The 16025-nt window shown below is 36.2% G+C and overlaps 1 protein-coding gene across 2 annotated transcripts in view; it reads right to left on the minus strand.

Annotated features, from left to right (window-relative positions):
- Window positions 1-16025, minus strand: part of RABGAP1L (RAB GTPase activating protein 1 like) — a 722977-nt gene that overhangs the window by 296690 nt on the left and 410262 nt on the right. For both annotated transcript variants that reach the window (XM_040263944.1, XM_040263947.1), the window contains exon 14: window positions 6551-6664. In XM_040263944.1, coding sequence (XP_040119878.1) covers window positions 6551-6664 — 114 coding nt within the window. The remainder of the gene's footprint in view (window positions 1-6550; window positions 6665-16025) is intronic.

Here is a 16025-nt window from a genome sequence, read left to right on the forward strand (position 1 = left end):
TATGTCTTTGCAGCCTAGTTTTGTTTTTTCCTTTTCTATTTTAAAAAGTAACCTTACTTTTCTCGTTTTCCTCAAAGAGCAATGTTTTCTTAAAAGAGTGACTAGAATCAAACCCTTAGGATATACTCTAATCCCTGTATTCTAATTTTATACATTTTTATTATCCTCATAATCCCATCATTTCTCTTCTTTATTCTAATAATGGTGTGACAGCTTCAATTAGCCTTTCAGTTGAAAGACTACAGGCTCCACAGAAACTACAAAGCTATTTCAAGAAGAGCTCTTATGTGCTTATGCATATAAAGAAATTTTAAAAACCTCTTCAGACACTCTCAAGAGCATTACAAATCTCTCCTTCTCTTTCCAGGACTCCAGCTTCACAAATCTGACCTTTCCATTGTTACATTTCAGAAGAAAATTCCATATTTAAAATAACAGTATGTCTTCCCAGTTGTGCTCTGAATCATAGAAAGTCTATCCTATTAATATGTGTATTAAAGAGAAAAAAACCCAAAACATCATACTAACAAATATAAAAAACATTTTTAAAATACTTATGCAAAAGCTAATCATGAAGTTAACCCCCGACCATACACACATACACACAAGTGAAGCTTTTCAACTTTAGGTTGCAAAGATTTCTTTTTATGTGTATGTATATGTGTAAGCATGCACCTGATGTTTTGAATAGCTACAAACATAACTGTCCTTCCATAAAAAAAGCAGAAATAGCCAATTCTTCTAAAATTTGAAATGACTGATTTAAAGGAGGGGGAAGAAATTAAAACAAGCTCTTACTCTGAGAGATTAAGTCTTAGCAATATGATAACCTACTATCCCCCTGTAAACAAGATCATCAGTGAGTTTCCCCCTCCTCCAGAAACTCTGAAACTAATAACTAACAATACGTCTACTGAAAAGTTTGAGGAATACATTATAAAGGTTTGATCTCTCATATTTCCTCACAGGAGCTATGTAATACCTTATAGAAGGGGAAATTTGTGGGAAAGTGCCTATAATAATACTAAGAATAGCTCAGTAGAGATTTTCAGTGGTTGTACACTACCAGGTACACAAAAATTAAAGGTAGGGCCAATCAAAGAGGAAGGTCTCTAGGAAATATCTCAGACTTTTAGTTGAGATCCTGGAAGATCCTAACCCTCCAAGCAAAAAAATAAAACTGGCTCAAAGGGATACGGTATACCCCATCTTCTTACCAGAGGAACACTGAATCTGCTCTGGAATAAAATAACATCATCCACAGCCTGTATACTTTTTCATATACAAGACTCAGGATTCTATTAAATATGACTGAGCAGGCAAAAATTATGAGTGAATAAATAAAAATCAAGAGAAAATAGGAATACATTCATGTAAAGTAAAAGTGAAATTAGCTCAGTTGTGTCTGACTCTTTGTGACCCTATGGACTATACAGTCCATGGAATTCTCCAGGCCAGAATACTGGAGTGGGTTGCCTTTCCCTTCTCCAGGGCATCTTCCCAAACCAGGGATCGAACCCAGGTCTCCCACATTGCAGGCCAATTCTTTACCAGCTGAGCCACAATACATTCATAGGTGATCAGATACTAGATTTTATCAGACTTGGACTTTAAAATAACTGTGATTAATCTGTTCAAGAAAATGAAAGGGGGAAAAAGGTAATTTAACCAAGGAATTGGAATCTACTTTTTAAAAAATCAAATGGAAATTCTAGAACTGAAAAATAAAACAACATTAATCAAAAATTTAATAGATTAGAGGAAGGATGATAGCAGGCTATAATGTGTTCATAAAATGTCATTCAAACTAGGAAACATTCAGGAACCCCAAGGAAGGGATATGCATTATAAGTAGCCAAATAGGTACAAAACTGTATTGAAAGTACTATCAATTCTGTTTAACAACTCATCCCTACAGTCACAGTTCATTTCAGTTCAGTTCAGTCGCTCAGTCATGACCAACTCTTTGCAACCCCATGAACTGCAGCATGCCAGGCCTCCCTGTCCATCACCAACTCCCAGAGTCCACCCAAACCCATGTCCTTCAAGTTGGTGATGCCATTCAACCATCTCATCCTCTGTCATCCCCTTCTCCTCCTGCCCTCAATCTTCAATCAACCCCCCATAAATCAAGCAAACAATATAAATAACATACAACTGTATCTACTTTCACAAGAGTCAGTAATCATTTGCATTCTGTAAAAATCATGTATCAGACTACTCATCATTTTGGTATCAAAATAACTTCTGAAATGCTTTAGTTCTTATATTAAATACAGCCTCATTTTTCAGAAAAATATTTGCTGCAACAGGGGTTACATTTATTTTTGTCCTCTACAAACCATTATACTATCAAATTATTAACCCAGATGAACAGAGGTATGATTTCTCTGCAATATGCTCAATCCCTTACTTTACTTCACAGCAGCAGCCTTCTTTATATAAGTCGGTTTGCTGGAATCAGAAAATTTGAAAAAGCAACATGCCTCAAATTAACCTGCACAGGAGTCACTTCAGTCTAATCTGTTGTGAACAATGTTTTAGCAAATTACTACGACTGACTTGTCTTAGGTCTTATAAAGAGACGTATATGTAGAAGTAGATCAGGAAATGCACTACATTTCACGCGTGCACGAAACACACTCCCAAACACAGTGACAGAAAGCAAGGTAAGGGTTTCAAAGTAAACTCACAACCATGTACAGTCCTGGTATTGACAAACAGAGCTGGGACCTAATATAGGAATTATTAGTAACTGTTTGATTCCTCATTCAATATGTCATATTTCAGAAAAAAAAATTTCAAGCAAACTGTAATAAGAATAATCTTATCACACCCCACGCTCTTACTGAGGAGGAAATTTAAGAAGTGATTTTCCCAAAGTCTTAAATCTGCCTGCAGGAGAAATAAGACCAGAACCGGATCTCTTAAGTTTAGTCCTTTAAACTATGCCAAACTTTCTCCCAACTAAAACCAGATTTTACATCATATGTAAATTAGAAAAGTGCTAAAGATACTTGGGGAGACCGTATCTTCTTCCTCCTTTAAAGGAAACTATTTTAAAATATGTAATTGACATAATTAATAGGAAAGAAAGGAGGGAGAGAAGGGAGAAAAAAGGGAGGGAGAGGAGAGAGAAAGGAGGGGAAGGGTGCCAAAACCTTCTTGTTTCTAGAATCTTATGAATCCTATTATACTTTCAGTTCCACTTCCACATTTATGACAACGGAAGAATCTTTGAACCTTTTCGATTTCCTCCCACTCTGAAAAAGATATTAAGAGTCAAACACTAAAACTGACAGGGCCATTAAAACATGACAGTGAGTTTTTAACAGTATTCCTTCTAATCTGACAGTTCAGATCATTCCTCATTTCATCAGAGTCACTGAAAACTTTTTAACTACAAAGTCAGACTGTATCCTTGAAACTAGAGTTGATTTCTACACTTATTCTAACTTAAGTTCTCTTAATAATTTCTCTCTCAATTTAAGAGCACAGCATATTATATTTCTAGAACAGATTTCATTGATGAGGAGTTGTCAGAAATAAATGAGGTGATATATGTGAAAGTACTCTGTAAATCTGAATTTATTACAACACCTGGAAGGTATGTGGAAAAAAAAAAGTCTATAAATGTGTTGCTTATGGGAATACCACCACTCTTAGTGGTAAATCATTAAATGCATTTCCTTTACAATCAAGAATGAGACAAGGAGGTCTACTATCATTACTTCATTTTAACGCTATAATAGAGGTTCAGGTCAGTGCAATAAGACAAAACTTATTAAGGGAACAAAAAGAATAAGAATGGCTTAAGAAGAAGCAAAACTGTCCTCATTTACAGATTGTATAACTAAATAGCTGATTTAATGCCAAGGTTTTATTAATGCTTATTCAGCTTTGTGCAAAGTATCCAGAATGGAAACTCAGTTTTATTGCTGAGACTGTGAGGTATGATGTTAGATACTATTCTAGAAATAAAAATGATAGAATAGTACATCATACTCAGTGACCTTAAAAGTCATACACAGCAGGATAAAGCTCATATGGCTCAAATTGAAAACAAAAAGCAAAGGAAAGTGGATGTACAAACTTGAGAAGAATATTTAATCTAAACTATTTGTGATTATCACCACTATCACAGGTCTTCCTGCAAGAGGACTGGACTACTAAATAACAGCAGCTCAAGAGGAAAAGGAATTGTGTCAGTTACAAACTAAGTGGTCCACAAGGCAGGACCCCAACAAATTTTGGTTTCTCCAACATTTTCTCATATATTCATCTCTCCTCTCCTCCATTATCAAAGACAGTTGAAAAGTTATATTTGGGTAATATATATTTTAGTACAATATTAAAAGCCTTAGGAACTTTTATTTACTCTCTTGAATTCTGAAATGTTTTTAATATGAATTTTTGGGGGGGTTTTCCACATTTTCATGAAATTCAATGCGATTTAAGCTACTCAGCAGTTATAATGTATCTTAGAGCGACATTTTCATAACATTTTCTACTCAGAAAGAGTTTAAAACTGTGTAATCATATTACAAACTACACACTGATAATCTAAAATGGCTACACAAGCTGTGGGAATGTTTAACAAATACATTCTAGTGAATTCAACGCTGGATTATTATCCGTAATACAAAAGGAAGGGGTCGCAACTACTTAAATGTACCAACTATTTAATTTTTATCTTTGTGTTTAGTAGTGTTTTGGTTGTTTCCCCTCTAAATCTTACATAAGGAGGCAAATACTCAATTTAAGAGCACAGCATATTATATTTCTAGAACAGATTTCATTGATGAGGAGTTGTCAGAAATAAATGAGGTGATATATGTGAAAGTACTCTCTAAATCTGAATTTATTAGTTTACTACAATGGAGAAAAACTGTGAGGTAAAGGCTGCAAGCACATTGAGCCATCTGTTTTAGATATGTGATACAAGTGTCTAGATTCAATCACAGACAAATTGCAAGAAAAGTTACTGAATGGCTGAAAATACACTAAACTTTAGGAGAAAAACGCTGCTCCATATACCATAAACCAGATCTTTCTAAATAACTTAAGAAACTATATACGTTTTGATATCTTCCTGATACAAGCCAGACACTAGCTTGTAAAATTTCAAAACTGGCAGAAAAAAATCTTAATAATTACATTTCCTTTTTACAAGCATATAATGAATAAGATACATTTTGGGGGGTGTTTGATGGTTTGGGACATTTTAAAGACTAGATGACATATCACCTTCCAGAAATCAGTACACTGTCAGACTTTAAGTTAGTAATATATTTCTAGCTCTAAATGATATAGTCATATAAATAGACTTCTGATCAGTGTGTACATTTATAATCCTCCAATATGGCTACATCAAAAGAAAAGAAATGGGAAAAAAAAAAAAGACAAGATAGGAGTAAGTAGAAGGCTAAAACACAAACATGCAAGAAGGATTTTAATCAAAGTGTAACATTTGCAGAACATCAATCATACTTGATTAGCACATGTAAGCACTGCTTTTTAAGTGCCATTTTTTAAAAAGTAAATATAAAATGATATTGATATGTGAGTATATTTCTGACTATCTACTGACTAATCTCTGCTACTTAACACTTAACTAAAGGCTAAATTTGATAATTCAGAAACGTGTAATCTGGCTTGAAAATTAGCCATGGTGTTTGTTGTTTTTCCATATTATTACAAGATTTTTGTGTAGCTCACTATTCATTAACCATCTTTACTGGAATGGCAACTAAGGACAAATACTGAATATACACACCACACTTTGTAGGACATTTTAACTTTGAGGATAAAGGGCAAAACTTTTTTTAATGGAAATTTTGCAATTTTGAGTCTCTGGCCTCAATTAGCATGGACAATACAAGTGAATGATATACAATGATTTGAAAAGTTATTCTGCATTTCTAACAGAACTTTGAGAAATTAATAATCTGATAACTATTCTCCACTAATAAACAAAGTCTTTTTTTTTTTTTAATTTAAGCAAGGCCTATTTACTGAAAATCAGGAAACAGTTTTCTTCCAGGTCTACTAATAATGAGAGAGAGCAAAGATTTCAAAATGGGACATTAAAAACTGCACAAAGATGTGACAGAACTCAGAGGATATCAACAATACCAGAGAACCTGCCAGTATTTCAAAACAGGTGCCAGGCTGTTTCCTACTTTTGCCTGCTGTCAAAAATTGCAACAACTGCCACATTATCTTGTCAGGTAGACAGAGTCATCAAGAATCCTCTGAGCCTTCATTTCAGTAACCTAAGAGGACCTTTCAGTTCCTTTCCTGTTAGCATCAAAGCTAAACTGAAGTCAGACTGTGCCCCCTCCCTCACAAGAAGGTACAGAACACGCAGCCCAAAAGTCACCTTCAGGACTCAGTATGGAGGATCTGGTGGTGTTAGTATAAAGGACAAACAATGGCACAGGGCAAATAAGAAATGCAGACAGAAAGAAAATCTAAAAAACTTAAAGATGCGTTCTTAGAATATAGCCCTGAAACGTAAGTTAGAAAAAAATAAGGCAGAGGGCCCTACCTTGCAGATCTTGTAGAGAGATTCTTGGCCATCTCCTCCAGTATCTTTGAAGTAATCGTGTGCAGGAAAGGTACGATGAATATCTCGAGTAATAACACTCTCCTGGGCTGAGTCCTAAAATTAAAAGTAGAGTTGGTCATTAATTTAAATTTTCTTAATTATGAAAAATAATATGTACATATTAAAACATTTCAAACAGCACAAAAAATATTGGCCACTTCCTTCATTAAAAAAAGACAAAAAAACCCTGCCTTCCTTCCCAGATGCCTAGTCCCATTCACCAGAGATATTATAAATACCACCGACAGTTTCTTTTGTGTCTTTCCACCCATTTATCTCTAGATGTATGAATCCATGTTTAAGTGAGGGGGAGAGGAGAGAGGGAAGTTGCATACACCCACAAATAGACATAAGCTCTCTGCTCTTTTCACTTAACAGGATAACTGATAGAATACTTTTTATTGCTACATGTAAATGTATTTAATTCTCTTTAAGAGCAACTATTAAAAAGAATGAGATACATCTGGATATAGACATACCACAATTTATTTAACATTTTCTTATCACTGATGTTTTGTATTTTTTCTATTTATATCACAAATATTATCACTAGGAATATTTCCATACATACATGTTCAAGACAGATTCCTAGAGGTGGAATTGCTGGGATACTGGATATATGCCTTTCCATTTAAGGTACTTTCCCTTCAGAGTTGTTGTACCACACATAATCCAAACAATGATAGTGTCTGTGTTTCTCCACATCTGCCCCAAACCAAATATTATCTGACTTTTTAGAGAAGCTGATATGTGAAAACTCAGACCATAGTCATTTAAAAAATACAAAATATTATCAATCTTTCCTCCCAATAGGTAAATTACCCAACTCATTTGCTTCAGAAAATAAAAAGCCCCCAAACTAGCAGCCTAAGATGACATACACTTTAAATATAAATCTAGAGGCTTTTCTTTTCCAGACAGATTTAGGATCTAAAAGTTCAAAACTGAGTAAGCTCTAAGCTTTAAAAAAATAATTAATCATTCCCTTGATTTTATTCTTCTCGATGTTTGTTTTATCTGTTTAAATGTCAAGAAAATAGAACGAGACTACTTCTAGCAACCCCAATAATGAAAATATTCTCCACAATTAAAGAAGCATCAATCATTACTAATGCAAATTAAAAGTGTTGTTTAATATTGTTTCCATATTTGAATAAATCCCCTCTTTCAGTTAAAATTTAGAAAAGAAAAAAATGTTTAATATAGAAGTTACTTTAACAAATGCTATTTCTCTTTCTTTTCTAGCTGAAAAGTATATAAGGAGGAGTAGCTGATGAGCTCTAAAGTTAAGCCAGTGCCTTCTCTTGCTGCCTTTTTCATTTCAGCTGCTATATCATGCTGGGTGGTAATTAGATCTTATATCATGTGGAGAAACAACTAAAACCAAAACGTTCCAAATCTGCCAGCAAACACCAAACATAAATCAGTCCAGAGGAAATTCTGATGCCTTATAGGAATGGAATGCTAAAGACAAATAAAAATGAAACTTTCAAAAAATTATCATACCTTAAATAAAAGAATTCATAGGAAGTTTACATTTATCATGGCCAATGTAGTTTCTAATGGTACAGACTACTGGGGTAAGACAGGGATATAGAACAAGGTAAATATAAAGGCAATGTATATGGAAATATATTACAAAAGGCATGATTTATCTGGTCTGATATGAGTCTAAGCAGGGGATCTAGTGCTGGGCAGATGAGTTTTCACTGTCCAGATTTCCTCCTTCAGTGGGTTTTCTTTTCACTAAGTCTCCACTGACAAACTCTTTGAAAAAGACAGCCAATGAAAATGTTACTCCTCCCAAGTTGAACTATTTTAGGGGCAAACATGTGTCGACTGCTTCACAGGATAACTCATTTTTCACTTTCTGAGATGCTGTGGGAAAGAAATCATTGGACTATATTCCCTAGAAACTGCCTACTCTGTTGGTAGCATGCTATGTTTAAATGGTGCCAACAGTCTGATTCAGAGAAAGAGAAATTGATAAAAAATTTCTAGGATATAACTCTGCATAATATTGATCAATTTTTTCTATGAATAGTTGAATCTTCCTTGTTTGTTTTAAAAAGTAAAGGGGCAAAATCAAATGAAAATATTGGGTTGGGCAGAAAGCTTGCTCGGAGTTTTCCATAAGATGTTACGGATAACCCATTAAAAATCATAGACTTTTCTGCACTTAATAAACTTTACCTTGCTATGATTACTTTAAAATGCTTTCTACATATGTGTTTCTAGAGTTTTCTTCCTACATATTGCTCTCAGTTGGCTAAGGGAACAATTCCTGGAGCTTCATTTTATAAACTAAATAAACTATTTTTAGCTACATTATTCATTGATGCCTTTCATGTAAGTGAAGGTTAAGAAGTACACTGAAGTGAAGTGAAAGTCACTCAGTCATATTCAACTCTTTGCAACCCCATGGACTATAAAGTCCATGGAATTCTCCAGGCCAGAATACTGGAGTGGGTTGCCTTTCCCTTCTCCAGAGGATCTTCCCAACCCAGGTTGCAGGTGGATTCTGTACCAGCTGAGCTACAAGGGAAGCCCAAGAATACTGGAGTGGGTAGCCTATCCCTTCTCCAGAGAATCTTTCCGACCCAGGAATCGAACTGGGGTCTCCTGCACTGCAGGCGGATTCTTTACCAACTAAGCTATCAGGGAAGCCCCAAGAAGTACACTAGACTCTTACAAACAGACAATTATGAATGAAATTGCTAGAGAAAATAATAGTGTCTTCAAAGCAAAAGCTGAAGTTAACCATCTTCCAATTACCCATACTGTTAAGAATAGGAATGGTATATATTCAGGAACCCACATCTAATCCCCCAAATTTATCCACTCAATCATTAAAGTATTTGAGTCAGGGAATCACTAAACCTAACATTGCAAAAGGAAGACAAAATGATTTTTCTCTTCAATATTCATCCCTTTTTTAAACTTATTCCAATTATAAGAAATAAATAAATAAAATGAACAGAGGACAAAAAAGAAGCCAAGTAACTGCCAAAAACATTTTATAAGCACAACCAAAATTGATATGAGGTCATTTTCTTGGAAGGGCTCCATAAACAGTCTCAAGTCCTTACAGTTATTCTTAGAATGACAAGAGGGAAGAATTCACTTCCTGACAGGTGGCGAATTCACCAGTATCTAGAGACTCACAACTTTACCCACAATTTACTTCCCCATGGATGTATGTCCCATTCTGATCTTCAGTCCAATATGGTGGCTTAGTGGCTCTGGAACCAGTCAAAGTCATTGGTTCTATTTCTGGCTACTTCACATAACAACTACAGAAGCGCAGACAAATTATTTAATCTCACTAAACTCAGTTTCCTCATCTTTAAACTGGGATGGTCATAGCAAATTCATGTTGTTTAGAATAAGATAATGTGTGTAAAGTGCTTAGCATACTGCCTATTATCAAGTGAACACATTAATCTGTGTAATTGCTAAGTTGTGTCCGAGTCTTTGTGACTCCATGGACTGTAGCCTGCCAAGCTCCCTGGTTCATGGGATTCTCCAGGCAAGAATACTGGAGTGGGTTGCCATTTCCTCCTCCAAGGGATCATCCTGACCCAGGGATCAAACCCACCATCTCCTACACTGGCAGGCAGGTTTTTTATCAGTGGGCTACCAGTGAAGTCCCTAAATCTGAGAATACTCATTAAAGAAATAAATAAAAATAATAATTATTATTCCTCCTTCTCATTAAGGATCATGTTCAGCTGTTTTTGGTGAATTTATTTTTAGACATCCTTCTGTATTTTCACACTTTAAATAATAAAATAAATCACTGTTTTTCTTCAGATATCATAAACACTGTGATTATGAAACCAATTCCCTTTGAGCTTTCAGTGTGATGATGCACTAATGCATATACACCCTCTTTTAAATTTTCTATCAGGCATCTTATGTATATCATATCTGACATTATCCTGGTTTCTATTAGTCCATGGTGAAAAGCAAAAGGGAACAATTATTTAGATAAAGTGATGTTTAAACCAATATGCAATGCTGGGGCCACTAACGCCAGTGTGAACACTCTGGCTCCAGCTTTGCATATATTCATGCAAGAAAAAAATATACCCTGAAAGAAGACTGGCAAGCACAGAGTACAGCAGAAGCTAAATTTGCCAGAACAGTTACCGTTTTCATTCTTTACTTCAGAATTCAGCATCTGAGGATCAGCGAGGGGTTGAAGTCACGGTTAGGGACAAAACAAATGCCACCATTTCTAATACAAGTCTCCCTGCTGGACCATCACCATCAAGAAAGTCACTGGTAGGCAAAGTCCTTTAGATCATCTTCTATCCTGCCTAAGGAGGTATCAGCTTGGGCCACATATACAAGCTGACTCAGAGCAGAAAACAGTAGTGAGAGGTTTGAAAGAAAGTCTTTTCTTTCTTCCTTGAACCACACTCCTCTGATACTACCACCACACAGAAATGAAATTTCTATTGAGTTTATCCTTTAAGGGTTTTCTTTCATTTCCAAACTTCTAAGTCATAAAACAAAACTTATCTTTAATAATACATCAATCTCTAGTGTGATAAAATCCATGGCCTGACAAAGGATATATAATTCAGTTTCTTGAAGATCAGTTTAAAACCACTGCTAAGAGGTATGATAAGTATCTCAATTACTCTTGATCATTTTAAGTGGAGACAATTTACAGCCTCTTATCAAGAAGATTATGTAAGTTTTTTTCCAGCATATTGTATATATTCTGACACCTTTCTAATCCTCTTAATTCTTCTTTGAAGACAATCATCACTTACTTGCTTGTTGTGAGAAAGAAATGAATACAGCATTGAAGTGTCAACAAGTATTAGGAAGATGGGTTTGGATGACCATACCTTATTATTTTTTATGAAACAATTTCTAGGCTGTCAACAACTGGAAAGGTATTCCAGTGAGGATGAGTGTTGTCACATGAGACTTTAGCACCAGATGAAGTGAAAAAGTAATGTCCTGATATACAAACACCTTTGGCTGTACTCTGATTTGCTACATTTTTACAATTCTCGCTGCACCTTTTCTTATGAATCTCTATTGTCAAATCCAAACTAGAAGTGAATTTTCACTTTTCATTTCAACTTTTAAGTACCATGTCAACTTGTATTATTAGAGACACCAATGTGGACGAAGCATAGCCACAAGCAGTCAGCAGATAAATGATTCAGAGCCTAAGGAAAAAAAATTGACCTTAAAACATGCCTTCTATTCTTACTCCACAGGGATCCTCCTTTAGCTCTATGCTGGAGCTAGATCTGTGGAGAAACATCACAAATGAGTCAGCTTACATGTTCCTGAAAGCAGATGGGTTTGCAGTGGTGGCTCTGATTTATTTGCCCTGATGTTTGCCAAAATTCCAAAGAAGCAGAGATGAAAGGAGAAAACATAAAAAGTTCATTCTAGTTTCAAACATGCTACTAAAATCATGAGCTAGAAACAGTAACACAAAAAGGCTGGATCACTGTCAGCCTTCATTTCTTGAATATGGGCAAGGGGAGTCTCAGCATTAGCAGGGTAATATGGAAGCAAAGAAATAAATGACAACTTAACCATATTGTTAGCAAGCTGCTTCCTGGGCACTGCACAAACATGCTGCCAGATGTCTCAGAATCAAAGCCTGACACAAAGGTCAAAAATATAAGCCATATTCCGGCTTCAACTAGAAGGAAATCTCTTAGGGGAAGTAGCAACGGTGAGAACAAAGAGCAGGGGAAGTGAGGGGAGAGGAAGTACTGTCTTCACAAGACCAGTCAATATCCATAATGAATACCTTGGGAAATAGATGGGGAAACAGTAGAAACAGTGTCAGTCTTTATTTTTGGGGGCTCCAAAATCACTGCAGATGGTGACTGCAGCCATGAAATTAAAAGACGTTCACTCCTTGGAAGAAAAGTTATGACCAACCTAGATAGTACATCCAAAAGCAGAGACATTACCCTGCTGACTAAAGGCCGTCTAGTCAAGGCTATAGTTTTTCCTGTGGTCATGTGTGGGTGTGAGAGTTGGACTGTGAAGAAGGCTGAGCGCCAAAGAATTGATGCTTTTGAACTGTGGTGTTGGAGAAGACTCTTGAGAGTCCCTTGGACTGCAAGGAGATCCAACCAGTCCATTCTGAAGGAGATCAACCCTGGGATTTCCTTGGAAGGAATGATGCTAAAGCTGAAGCTCCAGTACTTTGGCCACCTCATGCGAAGAGTTGACTCATTGGAAAAGACTCTGAGGCTGGGAGAGATTGGGGGCAGGAGGAGAAGGGGACGACAGAGGATGAGATGGCTGGATGGCATCACGGACTCGATGGATGTGAGCCTGGGTGAACTCTGGGAGATGGTGATGGACAGGGAGGCCTGGCGTGCTGCGATTCATGGGGTCGCAAAGAGTCGGACACGACTGAGCGACTGAACTGAACTGAACTGAAGGGACTGCGGGGAAAGCAGCAGGAATTATGTGATTAGAATAAAGCATTTCTTTGGGACTAGAAGACTAAGAAGCACTGTAGCCTATGAGAACAGCCTGGATTTCCCTGAAATCCTAGGGAATCCAGGTCAGGTACCTCGCCATGATGAATATCTGGGGTTACTTTTAGACTCCAAATGCATCTCTGGCCATATTTGGATATGCCCTCATTCCCAGGACTGCTGACCACTCATTGTCTCAAAATAAAGGTTCAACTGGTGTACCTGACAGTCTTGGAAACTTGTATCAATGGGCAATGATAAATTCTGCAACTCTTTTTTACATGAAGCACAATAACTGAACTCTGTTAGTTCAGATTGGAAAATACATAAGTATTTTCCAAAGTTAGATTATTTCTAACTTTGCATTATTTTTTAAATCATTAATTATAAAATTTATCAAAACAGTCCTTTAAACTCTTTTAAGATAAATAAAAATTTTAAGGGTTATATATTTACTAACCATTGTGTAAGAGTAACTTTCATTTTTCTATAAACCCTTAAAGAATACCTCTGATAACCAACATTTGATAAATATGCCTATTTTCACCTAATCATTACATTTTATCATTGTATTTACTTTGACCTCATACATACTAGTTATTATTTTTATAGGCTGAATATTTTAATAACTTGTAAAACATTCTATCATTCCTTCAATCGTGTTAGATGCTTCTCTTTGCTTCTCAATTAATTGTCTTGAATTGACAACATAAAAATTGAATATACATTAAAAATTAAGCTTTATATTTGCTGCATAGTTCAAATCTGTTTATGTATTCAACATCTACTTTTCTGAGTACCTACTAAGAATCAGACACTACTTTAGGAGCAGAGGATATCACTGTTAGGAAATCACTGTCCCTCCTCTGTGGAGTTTCTATCAACTGAGGAAAAAGACATAAAAAAACAAGTATATAATATTGTTTAGTGAAAAGTACTATAAAAAATAAAACAAGATATAGTGAGGAATGGGATGGTATTTCAGGTAGAGCGGTTTTGCTTCTCTGAGTAAGAATTCAAATATTTAAAGAAAAAGCTTTGTAGGAAAGGCCCTGAGGTAGAGCAGGATGCCAATACTTTTCTGAACATTCTCCAGCATTTTGCTGACCTTTATGTTGCAGATGTCTTCAATGAATTCTTAAATATAACTCTGATACTCTCCTGGATTAACCTGGCTACCTCAGAAATTTGTTAGGATAAATGAGATTATTGTTATAAGATGTTTCAATTAATATATTTGAATATGTGTTCCTAGTTACATGTGTCTATATGAAAGCTTACCATTCAAATATTTATTTAACATCAGGAGTGAGACATTGTATTAGGATCTACAGGATCAAAAAGGTATGAGACATAGTCCATAATGTCCCTAAATTGCTACAGGTTAATATTTACTTGTAAAGACAAAATGGAAGGAAACAGATTCTAACAGCCAAGTAAATGATATGAGTAATGTTGGCTACAGGAATTCAGTAAAGAAAGTGATTACTGAAGGGATCAAATGGTGAAAAATCGCCTTCTATAGGAGATGGAGACTAGGCTGAGCATTGTGGACAAGACAGTCTCAACAAAGCTGAATGATCTCAAGAGAACACACTGACAAGTGTGGTGTGAGTGGAGGCTGCAAAGCAGGAAAGCACTTGGCATGCCCAGGAGATATGATTCTGACTAGAGAAGGACATTTATAAAAGGGCAAGTTGAGTGGGATCTAAACTATGGAAAGTTCATCTTCAATGAAGATGTTTTAACTTAACCTTGCAGACAACAAGGAGTTATTTCATCTGCTATGGTCTCTGTAGTCAGTTTTGTGAACTCTTGTTTCAGGTGAGCCTCATCTGCAGAACTACTGTGTAGTGAAGATTAACCTTACCCAAAAAAAGGACTGGCTTTTGCCATTGGACTCTAGGAGGTGATCTCTAGGCCCCTGTGATATCAAGTCTAATAAGAAGTCTTTGTTTGCACATGGGCATGACCACCCAATAACCTAGCAATGTGACTCATCTTGGGGTTTTTGAAGCACAGAGTATTAGTTCTATCTATGGAGAGGCTGGAGGCTAAAGGTCAGTCATATAAACATTACATGAACAAGCTCCTATAAAAACTCTGGACAAGATTCAAGTGAGCTTTACTAACTGGCAATACTCCCAGCACATGTTCACATACTGATGTCAGGAAACTACATGGTCCATGACTCCATGGGGAAAGGACAAAGGAAGCACCATGCTTGGCACTTCTCGTGGAGTCTGCCCAACATCCTTCATCCCTTGGCAAACTTTAATCTGTATCCTGTAGCTGTAATATGATGTCACCCAGAGGAGCCGGGCAGGCTGTAGTCCACAGGGTTGCAAGGATTCAGACACGACTGAGAGACTAAGCACACACACACACATTAGTATTACAGCTTTCATGGAGTTTTGCGATTGTTTCTAGTGAATTACTGAACCTGAGGGTGACTTTGGTTAACACCTTGACATAATTAGTGTTAGAAGCAAGGGCAGTCTTGGGTGGATTATGTTCCGTCTCTTAACTTTGAAACTGGTTAAATTCTGATAAGTAGGCCATCAACAAATAAAAGTTTTCATTGTCGTATTCTCACCAATAAATTTCCTCTATTCAAAGATATGAATCATTGCCTCTCTTTTAGTCTTTGACAACATATTATTCACAATAAAATAGTCTTCCAATACCGATGTCATCAATTTAAAAAGTCATCAATTCCGATGACTTTTTAAAAACTCACCTTTGACATGAATCCACCACGGGTGTACATGCGTTCCCAAACATGAACCCCCCCTCCCACCCCCCTCCCCACAACATCTCTCTGGGTCATCCCCGTGTACCAGCCCCAAGCATGCCGTATCCTGCATCGGACATAGACTGGCAATTCGATTCTTACATGATATTATACATGGCAAAACCAATACAGAATTGTAAAGTAA

The sequence above is a fragment of the Oryx dammah genome, unplaced genomic scaffold (genome assembly GCF_014754425.2).
Source record: "Oryx dammah isolate SB20612 unplaced genomic scaffold, SCBI_Odam_1.1 HiC_scaffold_21, whole genome shotgun sequence".
Lineage (NCBI taxonomy): Eukaryota > Metazoa > Chordata > Mammalia > Artiodactyla > Bovidae > Oryx > Oryx dammah.